At 54.1% G+C, this 23404-nt stretch overlaps 1 protein-coding gene across 1 annotated transcript in view; it reads right to left on the bottom strand.

The window, feature by feature from the left end:
- TNRC18 (trinucleotide repeat containing 18) overlaps window positions 1–23343 on the bottom strand; it is an 80792-nt gene extending 57449 nt beyond the window's left edge. Inside the window, exons 1-4 of the mRNA XM_029945755.1 lie at window positions 23054–23343; window positions 2851–3006; window positions 723–848; window positions 4–269 (exon numbers count right to left, since the gene is read on the bottom strand). Of these exons, the coding sequence (XP_029801615.1) occupies window positions 4–269; window positions 723–848; window positions 2851–3006; window positions 23054–23240 (735 nt within the window). The 5' untranslated portion in view covers window positions 23241–23343. The remainder of the gene's footprint in view (window positions 1–3; window positions 270–722; window positions 849–2850; window positions 3007–23053) is intronic.
- Between the last annotated feature and the right edge of the window lie 61 nt (window positions 23344–23404).

The raw sequence follows: 23404 nt of genomic DNA, 5'->3' as shown, positions 1-23404 counted from the left end.
CGGCCCGCGGTCCTGGCGGCCCTCTCCCCGCGCCTCCTGGGTCAGGTCCACCACGCCGCGGGGTCCCGCCGCCTCCTCGCGGGCCCGCGGGTCCTTCTTGCCGAACAGCGGGGGCGGCTCCCCGCCGCGCCCCGCCCGCTCCTTGGCGGGACCTTCTCGAGAAGAGCCCTTGGCCGGGGCGCCGGAGGAGTGGCCGCCCGGGGTCCTGGAGGAGGGCGCGTGAGAGTGCAAGGCTCCCGGAGCCCCCGGCGCGGGCAGGTAGAATCCGTCTGCGGAGGAGGAAGAGAGAGTGTAGGCGTGAGCGAGTGCCCCCTCCAGCCAGCCAGCGCAGAAGCGGGGCCCCGGAGGGGAGCCCTGCCACCCCAGGGTTAAAAAGGAGGCCCTACACAGAGCAGGCTCTGGAAATGGAGGGTACGGAGGTCATCATCTCGCCCTGACCACTGACTAACCTTTCTGGGCCTCAGTTTCCTCATCTGTGAAAGGGGTAGAGGCCAAAGTTGTTTTTCAAGCCTGCAGAGACAGTCAGGCGAGCGCAGCACAACTACAAAGCACCAGAAAGCTGTCGGGGGCAAGGAGAGGGCACAGGTGGGGGCCCTCAGAAGCAGAGGGCTTGGAAAACAAAGTGGGGGTGCTGCCTAGAGTACTGGGTAGTGGTTGGGACCCCAGAGAAGGCCCTCAGAATGTACCCTCCAACCCGTCTCCCCACTCTCACCCCCTGGTACCTTTCTGGGTATCGAAAATGCTGGGCTGGCCCAGCTGGCTGAGGAGGGGGCTCCCGCTGCTGGGGGGCTCCAGGTGGTTCAGGTGGAGGTAGGATGGGTAGAGCCCACTGGGCAGATGGGAGAAGCCTGCAAGAGATAAAAAGTCAGATGGTCCCAGGCTTGGCCTCCCAACAGGAACTTCCACCCCTCTCTGTCTCTTGAAAATAAAATATTATAGCTGTGATGGAGCCCCCTGGCCCGGGGACCCTGAGATCCACCACCAGCCACAGCTCCGTAGGGCAGGCTTGCCACCCTCCAGGCCCACACAGCCCCCAACTCCTTTGGCTCTCAAATCCCCCCAGGAAGAACAAGGCAGATGATGATGATGGCGATAATGATGATGAGCTCTAATCACGGGCCAAACTGCTGGCTGCATTGCCTTTGTTATTCTCATAGAAACTTCCACAGAACAAAACTCTGTGAGGCAGATCCTCTTAACATCCTCCCTTTGCAGATGAGGAAACTGGCTCAGGGAGGACCAGTGGCCCAAAGTCACGCGGCAGAGGAGGCTGGCTGTGAACAGAGGTCACTAGGACGGTTAACCTCAGCCCAACACAGACCACGCTGGGTGGTTTACTGATTTAATGAGTCCCTTCTGCTGCGTGACCCAGAGCAGGTCAATCACCTTCACTGAATTCAGCCTACCCAGCATCTCCAGCTGTCAGGCCTCCCAGACAGGTGCTGCCAGGAAGGAGTTCCTCCTCCTCCCGGGGAGGTCCCCCACGAGGGATGTCCAGAATCGGGGCTTTGCGGGACAGAGAAGACAGGAGAGGGTAGCCACAGAGAAAAGAAAGGACACATCTGAGACCACTCCAGTAGGGCTCAGAAAGCCAGGCCGACTGGTGAGCAGGCAGGTGCTGAGCCCTGGGGGAGGGTCCTACCGAACAAAGGCCAATGGGAGACCCCCAAGACTCGTGTCCCACGTGCCCCCAATTCTTCCCTCTGAAGCCAGAAACTCAGGACCTGTCTGTCTCTGGCCCGCAATTTGCCCACGGTGCCACCTGCTAATGTCTTTAACGACAATCCCAGAATAGTTCAGACCACCTGATACACAGGATCTCTTTGAGTCCCTGAAACGTCGCATCGGATCCCTCTGCTTTCCCGTCTGTAGAATGGACCCAGCAGTCCTTACCTCACAGCTTGTTGGGCGCATAAAGTGAGTTCAAGTGGGCAGTGCATCGTGCGTCGTAGGAAGCACGCTGCATGTTTGGAATCGTTACTGCACATGCGTTCCTGCATGGCATTTGTGACACGGGAGAAAAGGGAGTGGGGGGGACGGCAGAGGAGCAGGCTGGTGGCACACAGGCGCCAGAGGCAGCTCTGGGTGTTCGCGTCCCTCCAGCCCCACCCTGGCTGGCTAGTGGGAGGCTCAGGTAACACCCTACCCCCAGAGGACTGTCCACCTTCTGAGGCCTAGAGAGGCAGGAGCGCCCCCTCCTGGTGAGACTCTGGCACCGTGGAGGAAGTGGGGAGACCGGGCTCTGTGAAAGACCCCAGAAAGCCCTCAGGCCTGCAGTGGATGCTCCCAGGACCCAGCAGCCCAAAATCCACCAGAGGCAGGGAAGGAGCTCAGGGTCCCTCAGGGCCATCCCGTCCCTGACAGTGGGGACCGTGGCCCTCACTGCAGAACCGCAACAGCAGAGCCCAATGGCCCCGCTCCCATTGCTCCAAAGCTGCTTATCAAGAGTCCCTAGGGAGGCGGCGGCGTTAACCAGAACTAGGTCTTGCCCTCAGCGCTCACTCTGGTGGGAAAATGGATGCATCACCAATAAACACACAGATAAGCCTGTCCTTACGGCGAGAGGTGGGCCAGGGCAGGGGGGTGGGGATAGGGGCAGCTGAGCCCTACAGGATGAACAGTAGGTGAGTGAGGGGCCACCGCAGTGGGAACGCTTGTGCAAAGACCCTGTGACAGAGACCAGAGAAGAACAACAGGGCAGCTGGATGACCAGGACTTGCCCCGCCTCCCCGCCACCCACCAGCCACCGCAAGAGAGAGGCCTGGAGGTGGAAGGGAGTGGGCAGGATGAAGAGGTGCCAGGGACAGTGGCCCACAGCCCTCAACCCCGCCCACTTGGCACACTCCTTACCTTCATGGGCATGAGCAGCCCACAGCTGCACCATAGGCAGGTTGCTGGGGGTAGGGGAGCGGAAGGAGAGGTCAGAGGGCAGGGGCACGGGGCTCCCATGGGACGAGGCTGAGGGCCCCATCCCGCTGGCCACAAAGCTGCCCAAGAAGGCCTCGCCTGCAGAGAGAAGAGGGGGGGCTGTCAGGCACCCACCAGACCCCCAGTGCCCGGCCCAGCATCCCGGGATCCCCACATCTCCCCCTCTTCTCGGGGCTAGTGCCAGTAGGGACACCAAAGAACCCTTTCTGTCCCAACCAGATCCTCAGGCTCAGGATGGCTCTGGTCCCCTCAACCAGATCCCCTGGGACTTAACAGTGTGGCCCAGGGGCACGGCCAGAAGGACACCCACCACCAAAGACCATCACCTCCAGGGCACCCAGCACTTGGCAAGACCTTCCCATCCTGAGCCCCAAGTGGGACCATCTCCCCACCTGCAGGTGAAAGCTGGGGTGTGGTGGGGGGCAGGCACCTCCTGAGGCCACAGAGGGCAGAGTAGGGGGCTGGTGGGGGGCATCACTAAAGCCCTGCTCACGTTCTGAGCTCCTGGATCAGGAAGGATGCCATGGGTCGGAGGTCAACCCCACAGCAGCCCTGAGGAGGCCTCAGCTAGCCGGGTGCTGGGAGAACCATGTGCCTATTTAAGGCTGATGCTGGGAGGTGGGCAGGAGCGGGGCCCACAACCAGGGAGCCGAGGCCCGGAACAAACACCCAGCAGGCACCCACCACTCCAGGGGACTCGCGGGCAACAGTGAAACGAGACCGATGGGCCATCCTTCCAGAGAGTAGAGCCTCCCACCCAAGGTCCCTGGAAAGGGCGGTGTGGTAGCCAATGGTATGCTGGGGCCCCGGGTGGAAAGCACCTCCTCCTGCTACACCCCATCTGGCCAGGGCCACACCAGAAGGGATGCCCCCTCACTGCTGCCAGCCAGGGGCATTGGCCCTAAGAGCCATACACCCCACCCTCACAGGAGGGCTTCCCTTCCCTGGCCTCAGTTGGGTCATCAGCAAAATGGGAATACTGATGCTGCCCTTAGGAAAGCAAGCACCAGACAAGAATAATAACAAACCGCATCGGCGCCCAGTCACTGACAACTACTGAACGCGGCTGCACTGATTCCAGATCCTCCCACCAACGCCCCCGGGGAGGAGAGGCAGAAGACTGCGCACAGAACTGAGCATGGGGGTGGTGGTCACCAAGCACCCAGCAGGAGCCAGCTCTGGCCAGTGCGAGCTAAGGGCTTCTCGGGTAACCTCCCCACATCCCAGGGAGACGACCACTGTCTGCGATGACCCAGACAGGACACTACAGGCGGCCCCAGCCTGCGGGGGGCAGGGAGGGGCTCACAGAGCCCCGTCCAACCTCAGGGTCCCCTGCAGTCCCCGTGTGCAGTGTGTGTGTACAACAGGTGCTCGCTCACCACCTCCCGGGGGCTCAGGATGCCACAAAGCCCACCCAGTGCCTCGGCAGTACGTGTAGGGAACTGGCAGGAGGACACCTTTTGGCCACATGTGCCATCGCCCGCCCCCACCCCCACCTCGTGTCTGGAGAGTCCCCAGCCTCCAACCCAACCTCACCAGCCCTCTCACCAGACTCCAGCGCCAAGCCTTCGGGACCCAGGGCCATGGTGGCCAGTCAGGACACCCATGTGGCCTGGGCCCGGGCAGCAGGGCCTCTGGGCCCCGCTAGGCCCCAGGCTTCCTCCTTGGCAGGCAGGCAGGCAGATAGAAGGCTCCGGAAGCCAGCAGACAGGGGTTTGCGCAAGGGCTTACATCAGCCGCCAGCTCTTCCTGCCTCGGGCCGCGCGGAAGCCCAGTGGCCCAGGCCTGCCCCTGCCCAGGCTTGTGAAACCCGCCCAGCAGCACCCAAGGCCCGGTGGGGTGTTGGGGCCCGGATGCCACCAACGGTTCCCACCTGCCACAGGGGCTCAGTGGTGCCCAAACTCTCTTCCCCGGGTCCAGCGGGAATTCTGGTGCCCTGACAGGCCCTCAGGCGTGCAGCTCTGTGGAACGGGCACGCCATCGCCACCCCACTGCCAGCCACAAGGTGTCTCTTTGCACACATGCCCTGCCTCCATGCTCGCCCCAAATTATCTCCCTGAAGCCCCTGAGAGATAGATCTTGGATGCAAATCAGAGACGCTTCAGAAAGCCAGTGCCTGCCTCCTTTCCACCAGGCCTTCAGTGCACCACCCCGAAGAGGTCCAAGTAAACGCCCCCCCCCCAGCCCTTTTACCCCTCAGGCTGGGCCTTCCGGCCCACGCATACAAGCCCCCACGGAAGCCACTTGGTAATGTACATCCCTCCCTCAAGCGGGTCCCCTTTCTGCAAGCGAGGACTGCCAGGACCCGGCACCCAATAGGCGTCAACTTGTGGAGTGACTACCCGAGCCCTATTTCTGATCTTCTGAAGGCAAAGCAGATAGACACACATCGGGATCAAGAGAGAGGGCAACGCTCGCTTGGGCAGCACAGATACTGATGGCTGGTGCCGCCCCCGGTCCCTGAGGACACCAGGTGCCGTCCTGGCCATCCTGCCCCAGCTCCCCGGCTGGAGGACAGGCAGCAGACCCCGCTCCACATCGCCAGAGTCTCCAGGCTGCTGTCTGAGGCCCCGGCCCATGCCACAGCATACCTAGTGCTCCTCTCAAAGTCTAGGTACGCACCCCTACTCCTCACACCCACCCCTGGGGACCCAGTGACAGCCTCCTAGGTCTCCCGATGTGGGTGTCAGGGCTCTGGGTGGCAGTGACAGTCAAGCCGGAGCCCACTGGCCTCTCCCTAGACTTTGCTGGAAATCCTCCAGCAGAGCCTGAAGTGGGAGGGGTCTCCCTCCCACCCACCTTGGGGCTGAGCTCTAGACCTGGCCCCCACCCTTGGCCCTAGGCTGCCCCCTGGTGGCGAGAGGCGCCGCCTGCTCACTGGCCGCCTTGGAAGTAACACCAGTGACCTAAAACACCCAGTGTAACCACAACAAATTACCATCGTTCAGAAAAATAACGGCGAACCCTGAACAAACAGGGACGGCCCGCCTGGAATCACGCGTGCTTCAACCACCTCACGTTCACACAGGGTCATTTTTGGACTCTTCTCGCCGGCCTGAGGACAACCAGCAATCTTGAGTCACAGGGCACTGGGCGGGGCAGAGCTGGGGCTGACCCCAGAGCCCAGCCCTGGGCCCTGCACCCCTACAGGGCAGTCTCCCATAGGAGGGTGTTCTCGCTGCTCTGCGTGCCGTTCGAGCACACTAGGCAAGTAAATGACACCCGCTGGACCCGAAACCAAGAGCATTGGACCCATGCTCTGCATCCACACGGACACTTCAGTAGCCACTGGCCCCTTGCGGCTCCTGAGCGCTTAAACGTGGCTGGTGAGTTAACACATCTTTAATTTGATTAAATTTTCATTAATTGAGGGGCACCTGGGGGGCTCAGTCAGTTAACTGTCTGACTCTTGATTTCGTCTCTGCTCATGATCTCTCAGTTTGGGAGTTCAAGCCCCGCGTCAGGCTCTGTGCTGACAGCATGGAGCCTGCTTGGGATTCTCTCTCTCCCTCTCTCTCTGCCCTTCCCCCACTCACACTCACTCTTGCACTCAAAATAAGTAAACTTAAAAAAAACTTTTTTGTGTGATTTTAAATTAATTTAGACTTAATTTAGCCTCGGTCTGTGAAGACCTCTCCTTGCGGGAAATTGGAGTGGAGGCAGGGCTGGGGCCTCTGACAAGCCTGTCCTCTGCCATGGGACGGAGATGACAGAAAGGTCCCCAGGGATGACAGAGACCAAACGCTGGCTCCAACGCCCACTTGCTCTGTGACTTTGGGCAAGTTTCCTAGTGTCCCCAGGCCGTGTGGAGTGGGTCATATAGTAAAACATGACACGTAAAATGCTGTCATGAGGTGCCACACGATGTCAGCTACCGTTTTCACTATCATTCTCGTGACAGCAAAACCCTGGGGCTCAGAGAAGCAGAGGGTCTGGAAAGGACCACTTCCTCTCCCCAAATTCCATCCGTCCTCACTTAAAATTTTAATTTTACAACCTGAGAGCTGGCAATGGCCCCTACGAATGCGCTAAATACTACCAAACATCATACTTTCAATTGGTTAATTTTAAATTCACTGTATGAATTTCACCCTGAACTGAAAAACAACAACAGATAAGCTCCCCTCTCTGCCCAGGGGGCCTTGAAGACCAGAGCAAGGCAGGAGGTCCCTGGGCTGGCATCTCCCCACCCCGCCTCACCCTCCCACAGTCCTGGGAGCGCAGGAACCTTGTTCTCCCCATTTCACCAACGAAGAAACTGAGACTCTGAGGTTGCCTGTGGGACCAAGTTGCTGGGGCAGCACTACAAACACTGTCACACTGAGCCCTAAGCTCAGGAATCCCACCATGGCTGGCCCTTCCCTCCAGTCCAGCAGCTGCTTCCTGGGCCCTGAGGGAAAGTGAGGAAGCTCCTCCCCCCCCTCCCCCTCCCCCACTGCCGCCTTCTTCTCTGGTCCCCAGTGCCCAGGGAGAGGGCAAGGATGCCCCAGGGAGCCAAAAAAGGAGGCACGGAGGCCCAGCAGGCCCAGCTCTCCGGGGGACAGGTTCAAGGTCCCTCCAGGGGCAGGGAGCTGCGCAAGGTCAGCCTTAGCTCCTCTGTCTGTGCCCATTCACAGACTGATTTACCAGGCCTTCCCCAAGCCAGGACCCCACCATCCCGGCCCCTGCACTCCACACACTGCCAACCACAGACAAGCACCCCGGGAATGCAGCAGTGAGCCATGAATTCGGGGGCACTGGCCACCCTGTTTTCAGCCATCACCACCCCCGACACCCACACCTGGAACAGAGGAAGAGCTTTGGAGATTTGAGGCTAGCCAACGTCACCAGAAGGCAGAACTCAAATCCAGGCAAGGCCCGTCCTTCCATCTGTCCATCCATCCATCCCTCCCTTCCTTCCTTCCTTCCCTCCCTCCCTCAATGCTTATGTGGAGCCACTGTGTGCTAGGAGCTAGGGAATGAATCCAGATATACTCTGTGAGGGGCTATGCTATGCCCATCTGCTGGCAGACCACCTCCCTGCCCCCCCAGAGTGACAGTGAGGCCACTGCATCTGGCCAAGGAATCCTGCCTCTAACAGATGGACCCAGTCACTGGGGACCCTTCTAGGCCTGCTCTGGTGGGGCCAGGGAGGGGCACCTGGTGGCTACAAAGGTTTGGTAAACAGCAAGGACTTACTTTATCAGTCCAAACAGGCTGGGCTGGGACATGGAACAGCACAGCTCCACAAGTTGCACCCCAGGGCCTTTGCACCTCAGCCTGGACTCCATTCCTCCTTCCAGATACGGCAAATTATCTGTACACTCCCATCTGGATTGACCTCACTCCCTTCTCTTACACCCAAGGGACACTTGATAAACACAGCCTTCCCACACCATGCTATTTTATTTATTTATTTTGCCAACCATGCTATTTTAGACTGCAGCCCACCCCATCCCCACACCCTTTCCTGAACTATTTTTCCCCATGGCGCTTATCACCATTTATCACAGCAAGCACACATTCGTTCCTTTTTATTGTAGCTCCTTGTTTATCGTCCCTCTCCACCCACTGGAACGGAGTCGGCAAGCTTTTTCTTGAAAAGGACAGATAATAAATCATTTAGGCACCTGGGCCTATTCTGCTTGCTGTAGGAAAAGCAGCCACAGACAAAACATAAATGTTGGGCTTTGTTCCAATAAAACTTTATTTACAAAAACAGGAGGGACACGTAGTTTGGCTAAGGTCTGCAGACCCATACATTACAGTGTGGGTTTATTCCACCCCAAGGGCCCTCTACACTCCACATAGTAGGAGCTCAATTAGTATTTATGGAGGGGAGGGATGGGCCAAGTTATGATTAGCAAGGGCCTTTCCTGGGCCCCTGCTTAGCAGCCAGCATGTCTGCTCAAGGCTTCAAAATGCTTTGCTTCATTCTGTCTCCCCACCCCCCACAGCCCCCGGGAGGGAGGATTCTTCATTCTTCCGCAGTTGAGGAAACTGAGGCTCTGACTCCCAATTCTACACTGTTCCACTCGGCCACACCACCCAGACATAAGACCCTAGCGGCCTGTTCTCACTGCCAACAACGCCTCCCCGTGACCAACACAGAACAAATACACTGCCCCTTGCTATTTAAAATGTTTCGGCCTCAAACAGTGGCTGTATCCCTCAAAGTGTCACCAAAGGCTATCAGGGCATCTCATCAGCATGATCCAATCAGGGCTATCACCCAGAGAAGAGCTCACCCAGCCCAGAGCACCGACATGTGACTCAGGCGTTTCTATGACAGCAGCTGAAAATAGTGTGAGGACCCTCCGGATGGAATGACCTTCAGACTCCCACTGATCCCGAGACCAGACTTCTGTGAGATCTAAGCCAGAGAGCATGTTAATGCCCTCGCCGAGTCTTCGCATTCAGTAAGCGTCCCACGCCAATCACCGACGACAGCAAATGGCTGGATCCAGTAAGAAATGTCTCCTTAGGATGACAAAGAAGTATCTAAAGGGGATGACGCCATTTTCATCTTTCCTCTGAGCACATTTGGGGTTTGGCCGAGGGGAGGGCGGAGGCGAGGTGGGAAGCCACGCGGGGAGGGTGAGGACAGAGCCAGCCCGTCCGGCTTCCAGAAAGCAAACGGGCAGAACTCCTGCAGGCCTGGAAAAGGCACGCGGACCCACTCTGGGGGTCCCTCCTCAGGAAGTCACCAGATGTACATACTGGGATGCTCACTTGGGCCAGATTGAGCCAGAGATTCAATGCAATCCCGATCCAAATCCTAGCAGTTGTGCATGTTCAGTGGCTCAATGTTACACACAAATTAGAAAGCAGACTCTCAAATATCTGCACATCCAATTCACAGTGGCACGATTCCCACTAGCCTGAGGTGGCACTGCCCCAGGCTCAGCTGGACAGCCGTCCGTCCATACACTGGAATAGGATTCAGCCTTCAAAAGAAAGGAGGGGTGCCTGGGGGGACTCTCGAACTTCAGTTCAGGGCCTGATCTCATGGTTCATGAGTTCAAGCCCCACATTGGGCTCTGCTCAGGATTCTCTCTGCTCCTCCCCTGCTCATGTTCTCTCTCTCTCCTTCTCAAAATAAAAAAGTAAATGTTTTATTTAAAAAAAAAAAAAAAAAAAAAGGAAACCTTGACATGTGCTCCGGCATGGATGAATCTTGAGGACATTACCCTCAGTGAAATCGGCCCGAAAGAGAAAGACAAATACAAAGATAAAATAGGATCCCTCTTTTTATAAAGTGCCTGGAGTAGCCAAGTTCCTAGAGACAGAAAGGAGAAGGGTGGGTGCCAGGGGCTGTGGAGGATGATGGAAATGTTGTGGGGATGGAGGGTGGTGACAGCTACAGAGCAGTGTGAATGCACTTAATGACACAGACCCGGGATACCAACAATCGGTGAAAATGGTCCATCTGCATGCCCTTCACCAGTTTTAAAAGAAAAAGAAGTCCTACTGAAACAAAGGATCAAGAAGAGCCATGGCCATCTCGATAAGGAACAAAACCATGGGTGTTCCTTGGGATCAAACCCCCAGACGTATACATACACCCGTGATGATGGCGCTGGATGTCACCAGCCGGTGGGCCAGCGGACAGACCCGGGACAGGCCAGTCCTGAGCCCACGCAGTAGGGAGAAGCCAGTCCTGGCCATAAACACCGCCAGCGGCTGGATACCCACACGGGAGAAGCCAGGAGTCTGGCTCCCAACTTCACACTGCACATACAGATCAATTCCAGGCAGACCGGATCCACACGTGAGAGGCAACACAGGAAAGCTTCTAGAACACGCTGGAAAATACCTTCACAGCCTGAGGGCAAACATGGGTTTCTCAAAGACCCTTTCATAAAAAGCAGGAACTGAAAAGATAGGAATGCTGCACTGCATTACGTGCAAATGAGAAGCCCGATCCACCCCAGGACACCACCAGGAGTGAGAAAAGGGAAGCTACTGCATGGAAAAAGATCTGTGCGGTATGTCACCAAGGAAGGGTCTGGATCCAGAATGTATAAAGAACTCCTGCAACTCAATAAGAGGAAGACAGACAACAGAAAGTAGAAATGGGCACCTGGGGGGGTCACAAATAAGATGTCCAAACGCCCAGTAAACTGACAACAGGGCACTCAGCCTCTTTTTTTCTTTTTAAGCTATTTTTTTTAATTTATATTTTTAGTGTTTTATTTATTTTTGATACAGAGAGAGACAGAGCATGAGAGGGGGAGGGGCAGAGAGAGAAGGAGACACAGAACCGGAAGCAGGCTCCAGGCTCTGAACTAGCTGTCAGCACAGAGCCTGACTCGGGGCTCGAACCCACGGACGTGAGATCTGACCTGAGCCAAAGTCGAAGGCTTAACCGACTGAGCCACCCAGGCGCCCCGAAGCTATTTTTTTTAAAGTCATCTCTATACCCAACGTGGGCATAGAACGCACAACCCTGAGATGAAGAGTTGTGCACTTCTCCAACTGAGCCACGCAGGCGCCCCGGAAATGTGAATTTAAACTACTACATACATGGGGCGCCTGGGGAGCTCAGTCGGATAAGCGTCCAGCTTCGGCTCAGGTCATGATCTCACAGCTCGTGGGTTTGAGCCCTGCAGCGGGCTCTGTGCTGACAGCTCAGAACCTGGAGCCTGCTTCGGATTCTGTGTCTCCCTTTCTCTCTGCCCCTCCCCTACTCATGCTCTGTCTCTCAAAAATAAATAAACATTTTTAAAAATGAAAAAATAAATAAAAATTAAAAAATAAACTACCACATACAGGCTCACCAGAGGGGCTAATGTCGACAACGAAAGATGGGCAAGATTGAATATTAATATGCAGCTGGAGGAAGCATAGGTTGGCACAATCACTCTCGAGACCAGTTGGGCACAATCTGCCAGCCATGCCCTCACATATACGTGTGCATCCAAGGGCGAGGCGTGGAAATATGCACAGCAAGTTGGCATTTCTACACCTTCTGCGCGCAGAGTCTAACCACCAACAGTAATCAAAATTGGGAGACAGCCGGGCCAACAAATCGCGACACAGCCCTACCCTGGGCATCTCCAGCGAGGAGGAATCACCACCCCCCAGACCAGGGCCATGGTGAGTCTCCCCACGTCACACAGAAGACCGCACACCGCCTGCCCCCTCGTACTGCCTGTGTGGACAGACAACTCACATGTTGGTGGTTTGAGGGTCACCTTGGGACAGGCCGGGAGAAGGCGCTGAGCGGGTGACAGTTACCCCGGTGGGTTCAGTTTGGGAAACAAATGATGCAACTGTGCATCTATGATCTATGCCCATTTCTCTGCGTATCTTAAACCCCAATTAAAAAAAAAAAAAACAACCCTCCATATGGGGCACCTGGGTGGCTAGTGGGTGGAGTATCCGACCCTTGACTTTGGCTCGGCTCATGATCTCAAGGGTGTGGGGTCAAGCCCCGGATCGGGCTCTGCGCCGACAGCTCAGAGCCTACTTGGGATTCTCTCTCTCCCTCTTCCTCTGCCCCTCTCCTGCTTGTGTGTCTGTGTGTGTGTGTGTCTGTGTGTGTGTGTGTGCGTGTGCACTCACTTCTCTCTCTCACAAAACAAAATCTGTAGGAAAAGAAAGGACAGTGGGGGGTGGAGAGAGGCCAATCTGAACACTAACACAGTAAATATTACATTCTGAGTAACCTTTCTGAGTAATTCTTACCAACTCTCACATTGACAAAATTTGCAAAAAATGAAGCAAGTGAGTAAATTAAAATGAGCCCAGAAAGGAAGAAAGGAAAGAGAAGGAAAAATTCCTACCAGTGACCTAGCTCTCCCCACCCCCTGGCTTTCTGACAGATAGCTCAGGCCTTGCTTCTAGAGGCCCTCACTTGCCAGCTGTGTGGCCTTAGGGACATAATGCAACATCTCTGTGCCTTACTTTCTTTTTTTTTTATAATTTTTTTATGTTTTATTTGGGTTTTTTTTTTAATGTTTTTATTTATTTTTGAGAGAGAGAGACAGCGTGAACAGGGCAGGGTCAGAGGGAGAAGGAGTCATAGGATCTAAAGACAGGCTCCAGGCTCTGAGCTAGTGGGGTTAAACCCCATTGTCCTTGAGTCCGATGCAGGGCTCGAACCCACGGACCATGAGATCATGACCTGAGCCGAAGCTGGATGCTTAACTGACTGAGCCACCCAGGTGCCCCATCTGTGCCTTACTTTCCTCTAAAGTAAAATGAAGGCAGCAAGAAAGGAAGGAAGCACAGCACTATGCTAGAGGTAGGTCCCCCATGACAGATAAGCAAGGCTGAGGGACGGAGCTCCAGGATAAGTTGGGGGGGCTTGCCCTGCACATTCTTGGTGCTCTGGATGGGCCACGGGACTATGGCCATTGCCACTGTCCCCAGGCCCCCATCAGTGTCGCAGAGGCAGCCTGAGTCTTGAGCTGCAGGGGTTCTTCCAAGGCGTGCAGAGAGGAGCCACCAGGCCAGATCAACCAGCTCCTGCCCCGCCCTGCCAGGAGGGGAAGAGACCCACCCTCCCCTCCCCTTCCCGCCTCTCCAGCTACAGGGCTGGGTTTTCTCCCTCCAGCTCCCTCAGCAATCCTAGCTTCAAGGGAGTCAGATCCCAAAGCGCATCTTTTAGCGAACCCCAATACCACCAGAGAAGGACAATGGGGTTACCCAGGTGCCCAGCCCACAAAGTAGGTACTCAAGTTCAAATAAAGGGAATCTCCCCCCCCCACCCCCCGCAGCAGCCCCTGGGGTCAAAACCTCAGCCCCGCCAAAGACATGCAAATGCATCCACTCCAGCCTTGCCCCAGGGTTCCAGACATTCTTAATTCTAAAGCAATTACTGAGGACTTTCCCATTGATTTTCTCTTCTCCCTAACCCAAGTCTAGGTCTGGAGAAAGAAGTAGAGATGGAGGGAGGAGGGCCTTCTAGAACCCCTAGCCCAGCAAGCCAGGATGTCCATGAGTGGGACAGGTGGGGACCACGGAACCAGGCCTCCCCTCCCAGGCGCAGGGGCCAGAGGAAGGAGAGTGGGCTGGATCCCGGAAGTGGTGCATGGTGCATCGATCTGCCAAGCCAAATCCTTTCCCAAATGCCAGCCCCCCATGATAAGAGCAATGCAGCGTAACAGGGAAAGAAACAAAACAAGACAGGAATGGAAAGGAGACAACCCTCACGACATTCTAGAAGCAGGAGCCAGGAGCCAAAGAGGCAAGATGGGGAGCTGGGGAAACTGCAACCGAACTTTGGAGGAGGCGGCATTGAGAAACAAGCAATTCCTGAGAGGCGCAGAAGCTGGCCCGTAGCACCTGCAAAGGCCCGGGTGCAGAGAAGAGCAGAGGAAGAATGGAGAGCCCCCCACAAGCCCTCTGTTTATTTACTAGGGACCGATGGGTCTTGGGCTACATTCTCAGGGGTGGGTTGGGGATCGAAATGAAAAATGGATTTGAGTGAAAACCTTCCTCCACCGTTCCAGCTCTTGGAAGAGGAACAGCCAGGCTTCAGCTCCCCTGTGGGCAGGAGACGGCAGCTCCCGCCTGGAAGTCAGGCAAACTCAGAAGGGAAAGACCTACAGAGACATTCAGGGGAGTTCCGCAAGAGTCAATGGGCCCCACGAGCGATGTCATGCCTTCCATCTTAAATATGAAGACATGCCAGAGAATCATCCTCCAGACACCCATGGAAGTCTCCAATGTGAAAGATAAATGAGGAAGAAAAAAAAAAGACCCGGAAGAACAGAGATGATCCATTAAAGAAAAAAACTCCAGTTTAAAAAATTTTATTATACATATATATGTGTGTGTGTGTATGTGTGTATACACACACATATAACATCCTCTAAGTGATGAAAATTAATGTATCCATAAAACAAGAACAGGGTGGCTCAGTCGGTTAAGCGTCCGACTCTTTGATTTTGGTCATGATATCACGAGTTTATGAGTTTGAGCCCCCAACAGGCTCTGTGCAGACAGCACAGAGCCTGTTGGGATTCTCTTCTCTCCCTCTCTTCCCCTCCCCTGCTCATGCGCGCGCACACACACACACACACACACACACACGTGCTCACCCACGCACGCTCTCTCAAAATAAATAAATAAGCCTTTTAAAAAAAGGAAGAATATCCAATTATAAGAAAAAGCTCCTAGAAATGAAAAACATTAAATTGAAAGGTTAGAAGACAGTTAAGAACATTTCCCAGAAAACTGAATAGAGAGAGATGGAAAAATAAAAAAGAAAGTATAAAAAAAGTAAATGATCAGTCTAGTTGATCCAGTATCTAATGAATAGGAGTACTAGAGGGAAGCAGATTACAAAATACTAGTAAACTTAATATTAATTCAAAAAAATTACCCAAGAAAAAAAATTCAGCCCGAAGGGCCTCAGTTTCCAGGTTGATATGGCCTATGGAGCAGCTAACACAGCAAATGCAAAAGAGTCCACAGCAACACACATCGATATGGAATTTCAGAAGACCAGTGAGGAAAAGAGTAGTAACAGTATTAATATCTATGAGGCTAACTTTGTGCCAAACAATGTCCTGGGCACTTACGTACATAAGCTCATTTAGTCTTCATAAAAACAGTAAAAGGTAGGCACTATTACTCAATTCACAAAAAAGACAACTGAAGCACGTCCGAGACCACAAGGCTAGTAAGTGGTGAAGCATGTTTGTGCACGAGTTTTAGAGCCAATGCTCTTAATGTAGTTGTAAAAGATCTTAAGCATTTGGAAGAGGATTTCTTTTTAAAAAGGGGGTTCACATATGAAGATCAAGAATCCAAAGAGCATCACACTAGTCAAAAGTAACACTAGAATTTGAAAGGTGATGTTGCATTTCCTTCAAACACCAGAAGTATCTGATTTCCAATGCCTGTTGAGTATGAAGGTAGAATAAAGGCATTTTCAGGCATACTAGGCCTCAAAAACACTTGCATTCCATGGACTCTTTCACAGAAAACTACAGCAGGAGGTGCTCTACCAAAACAAGGAAGTAAAGCACACAAAAAAAGGAAAGTAAGAGAGTCAGGAAACAGGAGATCCAACACAGCAGAGAGATAAAGGGAGTTTGAAGGATTATGGCTCTGAAACAGCACCAAGCACTAGGCAAACCAGACTAGACCAGAAAGATGGGATACTCTAGGAAAGAAATCTACAGGAAAAGAGGCAGCTAATCCAGTAGATTTGGCCAAATAAAAAAGTATTCCAAGAGACTGGAAGAGAGATTGCAAGAAATCCCAGTAATTTTTTTTAAAAAGGCAATGTATAACTCCAGGAAATAAAGAAGTAAATTTTATTATACTACTTGGCTCAAATATAGACAATATTTGCAAAGCCAAAGACATAATAATAAACCTGATTTAAACAAAACTTTATTTCAAATACATTGGGAAGATAGGAGAAATAAACATGGTGAGGCATGATATAACAACAATAATAAATACTTACTAAGGGCTTACTATATTCCAGATAATGTTCTAAATGTTTTACCTGCATTAACTATTTAATCCTCACCATAATCTCATGAAGTAGACACTATTATTCCCCCCCCCACCTTTAACAGATGACAAACATTTTCAAGGCACAGAGAAAAGAAAAGAAACTCGCCCATGGCCTCACACTAATAAGTAGCAGAGTCATGATTCAAACTCAGACAGTCCACACAAAATGCTCATTTTCCACAGAAGTGAATGGACAATCTCAAAGACTGAAAAATAACAAGCAGCTGAGGCAGGTTATTACATAGAAATATGGATGAAAAGCTTCAAGAAATGGGCAAAAAGAGTTAAATAAGGGACTTAAGACTAGGGAGACAGCAAGCAGGGGATGGCTGGTTTTCTTCATACTTCACTATCTCACTTTTAAAACGATGTGTAACTTTTACTTTAATGTTTGTATTTAGCATTACACAGAACTGTATACTCTCAAACGGTAAACTTCACAGTATGCAGAGTATTCCTCCATAAAACTTTAAAAACATAAATGAGGGGGAAATTTTTAAGATGAGCACACAATTAGTTACTAACGCATACTCACCTGCATGAACAGAATTTTAAAAAACCGACAATATTCATATGAATAGTGAAGACATGGAAGTAGTGGAATGACACTGTCAGGCATGTACAATGGAACATCCACTGGAGAATTCACAACTGTTAAAGCTTGAACCTACATATGCCCTGTGACCAAACAATCTACTCCTAAAAACTGTATCCAAAAAAAAACGTATACGTATGTACACCAAAGGCCATGTTCCTAACACCCACAGCAAACCCTGAATGTCCATCCACAGGAGGTGATAAAGTAGGACTATCTTTATGTATAACACTATACAGCAACAAGAAATAAATTACTGCACCACACCGCAACACGGATAAATCTCACATACATACGGCTGAGTGAAAGCAACCAGAAAGAAAAGAGGGCATGCCGTATGATTCCATTTATATATAGAAAGTTCAAAAATAGGCAAAACGATTCTAAGGTACCAGAAATAAGAATGATGTTGGAGGTGGGGTAGAGGGTGACCAGGAGAAAACTAGATGGCCCCCTCTGGACCCTGGCAATGTCCTGCTCTCAAGCTGGTTGGTGTGTTCATGGTTGTAAATATCCCATGCTCTAAACACTCACGATTAAAGCCTTTTACAGTATGTTACAACAAAATTTTAAAAAAGAGAAGAAAAATGAAATTCATTTGAGGGGTTCAGGGTGGAAGCTTGGAGTCCCAGGAGCCCATGGGCCATTCAGAGGAGCCTAATACACAATTCCGGAGGCCCCCTAGAGAGGACTGGACTAGAACAAGAGATTAATTTGTTAATCTGATGACGCGAGTGTTCAGTTAATGGTAACTATAATTACAGCAATCACTTTTACTATAACTTTTGCAGAGGACCATCCCTATGTTAAGCATCTAGCTGGCACCTGCTCATTCGAACTTCACAACAGCCAAATGAAATCAGTATCACCGGTGGACTCATTTTATAGATGAGAAAATCAAGGCTTAGAGAATCAGCCCGCACCCAGTAAGCGCAGGAGCAAAGATCTAAAACTCCAGCAACCTAACCTCCGTTCTGAGGCCAACCTGCCTCCAGATAAAGCAGTTCTTTATCTGGAGATCAAAGGGGAGAGAGTTTTTTGTTCACTTTCATTAGCTGACAAAGGAAACTCGGATGCATCTGCGGGCCTGCAGAGGTGATGTGGAACGTTGGTGTTTTCCACCTAATAGCCTGACTTCCTTCGGGATCTGATGCCAGGCCTCTGTGGACGGCTGGTGTAGTAAGGACCCTGACACTCTGGGGGCCAAGACTGACCGCTGGCCAGGGCTCCCAGCAGTCCCTGGGGAGACGAAAGACCTGACCGGCCACCGGCTCCCATGGGTCCCCTCAAAAGCAGGGTTGGGAAGTAAAACAGGATAGGGGTGGTCACAGTGATGGGGCTGGAGTCTGGGTGGAGGACAGGGCGATACATGGCCAGGCGGGAGTTAAGTCAGATCAGACCACGCTGGTCCACGCTGGAGCAAAACAACACCCAAGCTGTTCCCATCCAAATGAAAAATGCCCCATCACCACACTCTCCCCAAATCTGTTCCCACCCATTCCTCTGCAAGTAACATCTCCCCCAAAAATCCACCTTCAGTCCTCCTTCTCTGCCCCTCCACGTGTCTTGTGTCTTCATGTTTCGCGTCTTCATAGCCTCCAGCCTCCCTCCCTGGTCACTATCACCTCCCTAACAACCTGCTCACCACAGACAACCTACCACAGTCTCCAGCTGGCGGCCCAGACTAATTTTGCTAAATGCTTATTTTGAAATAACTTTGAACTCAGAGAAGAGTTTGAAATAGTACAATGACAATGTCCTGCTCCATGGCCTTCTGCAGGTCCAGCCATTGCGAACTTTCTCACCCTGTATGTTACTCTCGGTCAGTGATTTACTGGTGTCTCCAGTCCATGTATAAATTACAGATATTACTTTGTCTCTTCCTGAGCCATTCCTGAGAGTGAGTTGTAGCCATCACGTCCCCTGTCCCTAAACATTTAAGGGTTCTTACTTCCAAAGCACAAGGGCATTCTCTTATGTAACCACGGTCCAGTTATCAGCTTCATGAAACCTAATATTGATTTGACACTATCAGCTAATCTACAGCCCATATTCCAGTTTCATCAATTGCCCCTATGATGTCCTTTGGAACAATTTCCTCCCTGATCCAAGATCCAATCAAGGGCCACACATTGCCTTTCGTGGTTACATTTTTTTAGTCTTTTAACCAGGAACTGTTCTTGGCCTTCCTTTGTCTTGACTGCCACTGCCACTTTTTAAGAGTCCAAACCAGTTCTGGGGCTCCTGGGTGGCTCAGTTGGTTAAACATCTGACTCGGGCTCAGGTCATGATCTCACAGCTCGTGAGTTCGAGCCCCCGCATGGGGCTCTGTGCTAACAGCTCAGACCCTAGAGCTTGCTTTGCGTTCTGTCTCCCTGTCTCTAACCCTCCCCCGTGCTCGCTCATGCTCGCTCTCGCTCTCAAAAATAAATAAAAACATGTAAAAAACAAAAGAAAGAGTCCAGGCCAGTTCTGTAAAACATCCCTCACTTTGAATCATCGCATTTAAAACCTTCCACTGCCTTCTCATTCCTCAGTGTGAAATTCCAAGACCTCATTACTGCCCTTCAGGGACCTGCAGGGTCCCCCTCACCCCTCCCAGAAGCTGCAGTCACTCTCTCTGCTCCTAATCCCTCAGTCCTGGGAGCCCCTCGCTCCAGCCCAAACAGATCCTGGGCATTCTCTTTCCTGCACAGCCTGTATCTCTATTTAAAAATGATTTCCTTTGCTGATCTGTGTGTGTGTGACTACTGCCTGGCCCCCACACTACAATGGGAGCTCCAATGAGAGCAAAGATTTGTGTCTGGCCATCGCTGGGTTTCCGGAGCCAGAGCAGTGCCTGGCACGCGGAAGACTCCTGGAAATGGTTTGCTGGGTAAATGAACAAGTGAAGAAAGGAAGCATTTGGGCTCAGCAGGCTCACAGAGTCAGGGAGCCCAAGGGCAACCCCCACCCACCCACGCACCCAGAATCCAGAACCGACCCCCACCCCAGGCCTCTGAGAGGAGGAAGCACCCAGCAAATCTCCTTTATCTTTGGATTGTATCACTCCACCAGCCAGTGCCACTGATTAATCTCTTTAAATCAATCCCAGTAGGCCGACGGGCTGGATTCCAGAGATAGAGCTGATGGACCCTGGAGAAGGCCTGTGGCCCCCTATTGTCCACCGGCCAGTCCAAAGTGCATGGCCTCCTTGTCCTGATCCTTAGGTTCCACCCCCCATTCATGCATCCTCCATGGCCCAGCCAGCTCTGGGAATGGGGGCAGGGAGAATAAACATCCAAGTACAAAATCCTGCTAATAGGTCTTTAATTGCAGCCTGAGGAGGGCTGGGTGCAGGGCTTCCAACCCCAGAGCTGAGAGCAGAGCCTACCAGGTGCTTGTCACTTACTTGTCCATTTCACTGACTGCTGCGAGCATTTAAGGGCTCACTCTATATAACAATACTCAAGGTTACCAGAAAGTAACGGCCAACCAAACCCCATCTATTCTTTATTGGCCTCTTTTCCTGCACAGGAAAGAGCCAAACCCCCCTTCCCCGGCCTAGACCAATGATGCAAAAAGGCATCTTCTCCCGGAGATCTTCACTCACCCCTGGCAACACCTGGAGGGATGAGGTGGTCACAGCCCAGCCCTTAGCCAGGGTCCCCATCTGGCCAGGAGCTCTCCCAGAGTCTCCCAGAGGGGCAGCTCTGGGAGAGTCACAGGCTCCCCTACCCACTCTGGAGTGCAGACTGGGAAGGGGTCCAGAGGTAATTCGGCCTCACACTGCCTCTGCTGTGTGACCGAGGGCAAATGGCTCAGCCTCTCAGAACAAAAACAAACAAATACAGATAGGGCTGATAATGCTGGCCAGACCTAAGGAGCTGACAGCCAAGTAGGAGAAGCGCCTGGAAGAAAATGTAGCACCTGCACCCAGCAAAGAAAGAGGGGGAGGGGGCTGGGTTGAGGAATGTTCAATCCACCCCTCGGAAACAGTGAATTTCCCAGTCCTCTACCTCCAGGCTAAGGGGATTAGCACAGGGCCGGGCTCTGAGCATTGGCCTAGGGTCCAGGGTCTCCTGGCAGCCACTCAAGGTGGGAGCAGCAAGGGGCAGCACCAGCTCACCTTCCCCCGGCCCCAGCCCTTCCTTCCCAGGTGAGCATGACCACAGCAGCACTTTCCAAGCCTGCTTGCTATTTCCTCCATGACCTCAGCTGCCAAGCACGCACAAGTCAGGCAGCTTCTAAAGCTGGAGGCCCAGAAAACAGGCCTCTGCGGCCATCTCTCACTGCACTTCCCCATGCTGTCTGCCGCTGTGAAGGTGCTTCACCAGTCCAGCCTCAGCCTCCCCGTCTAGCTAATGTGCGTTAGGTGGTCTGCCCCATGGGCCCCGGGGCACACTGCAGGCTTCCAGAGGCACCCCCTTGAGTATCAGCTGTTTTCCCTGCTTCTCATTAGGGCATATGCCTCTGCAGACAGGAACCAGGCTTCTGGGAGCCTTCTCCCTGGCTTGGGGGAAGGCAGAGGCCAGGGAAGGTGCCCCCAGGCAGAGGGTCACTGCCACCACCCTGAGTCAGACTGAGTGAAGGGATGAGTTCAAAAGACAGGCAAACACAGAAATTACCGTGGCCTCAGGCCGCGCAAAAGGGGGATGGCCAGGCGGCCCTTTGTACCCCAAGGCTGCCCCCCAACCTCTCCTCTGGGATCCTGGCACCACTGGAGAGGAAACCGGCAACCCCGGTCAAGGCCCCCTGGGCAGAAGGTAGCTCCAGGGGAAACACGTGCGCCCCCAGGCCAAGACTCAGTCCTCGAGACCCCACGGGCAGAGATGCCCCGAGCTCCGGGCTGAGTGTGCCCCTCCCCTGCCCGGTGCCTCACAAAGGCCCTTTGTCCCCTCTCAGCCCCAGGACTCCGGTTCCTGAAAAGTTCCGTAAGAAAAATCAAAGACAGAGGCAAAATTGGAGAGCTCGGCCTCGCTAGAGCGGGCAGAACCGGTGGGACCCGGCCAAGGCGGCCACTGAGGCTGGAGGAGTCCCTTCCAAGGCGTCGGGGAGAAATCGGCGGCTGCCCGAGAAATCGCAAGAGTCCCAGACTACACTCTGGAGTGGAAGAGGTGGACTTTTTTTTTAAGTGAAGCGTAAGAGGCCAGGCAAAGCAGCTGGAGGCGGCCGGGTAGGAGGGACTGGGTGTCCTTCGGCGGCCGGCGGCAGGTCTGGAGGTGCCCCTCGCCTCCCTTCCCACACAGCCCGACTGCAGCGGCCGCGGCCCGCCCAGGACCAGCGTCTCCCGCCCCGGGGCCGTCCCCACCGAGCCTCAACGGCCACTCGCGAAAACGGCAGAGGCCGCCGGGCCCTCTCGGCCACCTTCTCCCGCGGCTCGATGTCAGACCCAAGGTTTCTTCTCCGCCGCTCCCTTCCCCGGGCTTCGGGATGGCGGCGGCCGGGTCTCCGCGCCCCACCGCGCGCCCGCCTTCTCGCCAGGGAACAAGGGGACTCCTGGGGCCGGAGTCCCTGCCCTCCTACCGGGGTGTGAGTCCCGGGACTGTCGCTCTCCTCCTGGGGGCCGAGGAATAGCGAGAGGGCCCCCGCCAGCCTCCGACGCTGGGGCCGGACGGAAAGCCCGCACGCCGCGAGCAGAGGAGCTAGAAAGGCCCACGGGCTCCGGGCAAGGGCGTTTGCCAAGAGCAGGAATCGAGCTCGGGGAACCGACGTCTCAAAGGGTGTGGAGCGGACTTGCTCTTTTCTCGCCCAGATTTTGAAAACCCCAGCCTGGGCTGAAGCATCAGGGGCCCGAGGGCTTAGAATCGACCCCGGGGGCTGGGATTTCGGCAGCCGCAGAAGCTCGGGGAGGGCATGACGCACTCGGGAAAGCGGCCGAGCCGCGCACCCTTCTCCGCCGGGGCCTCAGGAATGGCCTCCGTCCGGCTTCTCCCCGCCCCGAAAGCTGAGCCCGTGGAAAAGAAAGGTGCCGCGTCCCTGCCGAGCACGCCGAGCAGCAGGCTGCGCAGTTTTTCCCGGGACCCCCCCCCCACGCTCCCCATAGTCTCGGGGGAACAGGAGGGGGCGGCCACGACGCAGGGCACTTACCCGGGTGCGGGTGGAGATTGAGGCCGGCCATGTACTTCCCGGGCGGCAGCGGGCCGGGCAAGCCTGAAGCGGGCAGGCGTCCGGCCGCGGCAGTGCCCGCGCGGTGGCTGTCCATAGCCAGGCCGGACAGCAGCGGCGGCGGGGGGCCGTGCACGGACCGCGGAGGCCCGAAGTCTCGGCCATCCATCCTCCGCGGGAGTGCCGCAGCCAGCCCCCCACCCGGCCCGCGGGCCTCGTTCAGTAGGACCTAAAAGTTCGGCCTCGGCGTAGTCCCAGAGTCCTCGGGCGGCGGGGGCTCGGCGGCGGGCATGGCGGCGGCGGCCAGCGGGGTTTGCGCTTGGCTGCGGGCCC

The sequence above is a fragment of the Suricata suricatta genome, chromosome 8, assembly GCF_006229205.1.
Source record: "Suricata suricatta isolate VVHF042 chromosome 8, meerkat_22Aug2017_6uvM2_HiC, whole genome shotgun sequence".
Lineage (NCBI taxonomy): Eukaryota > Metazoa > Chordata > Mammalia > Carnivora > Herpestidae > Suricata > Suricata suricatta.
The sequence above is the reverse complement of the archived record's forward strand: the minus strand, read 5'-3'. Positions and strand labels throughout refer to the sequence as shown.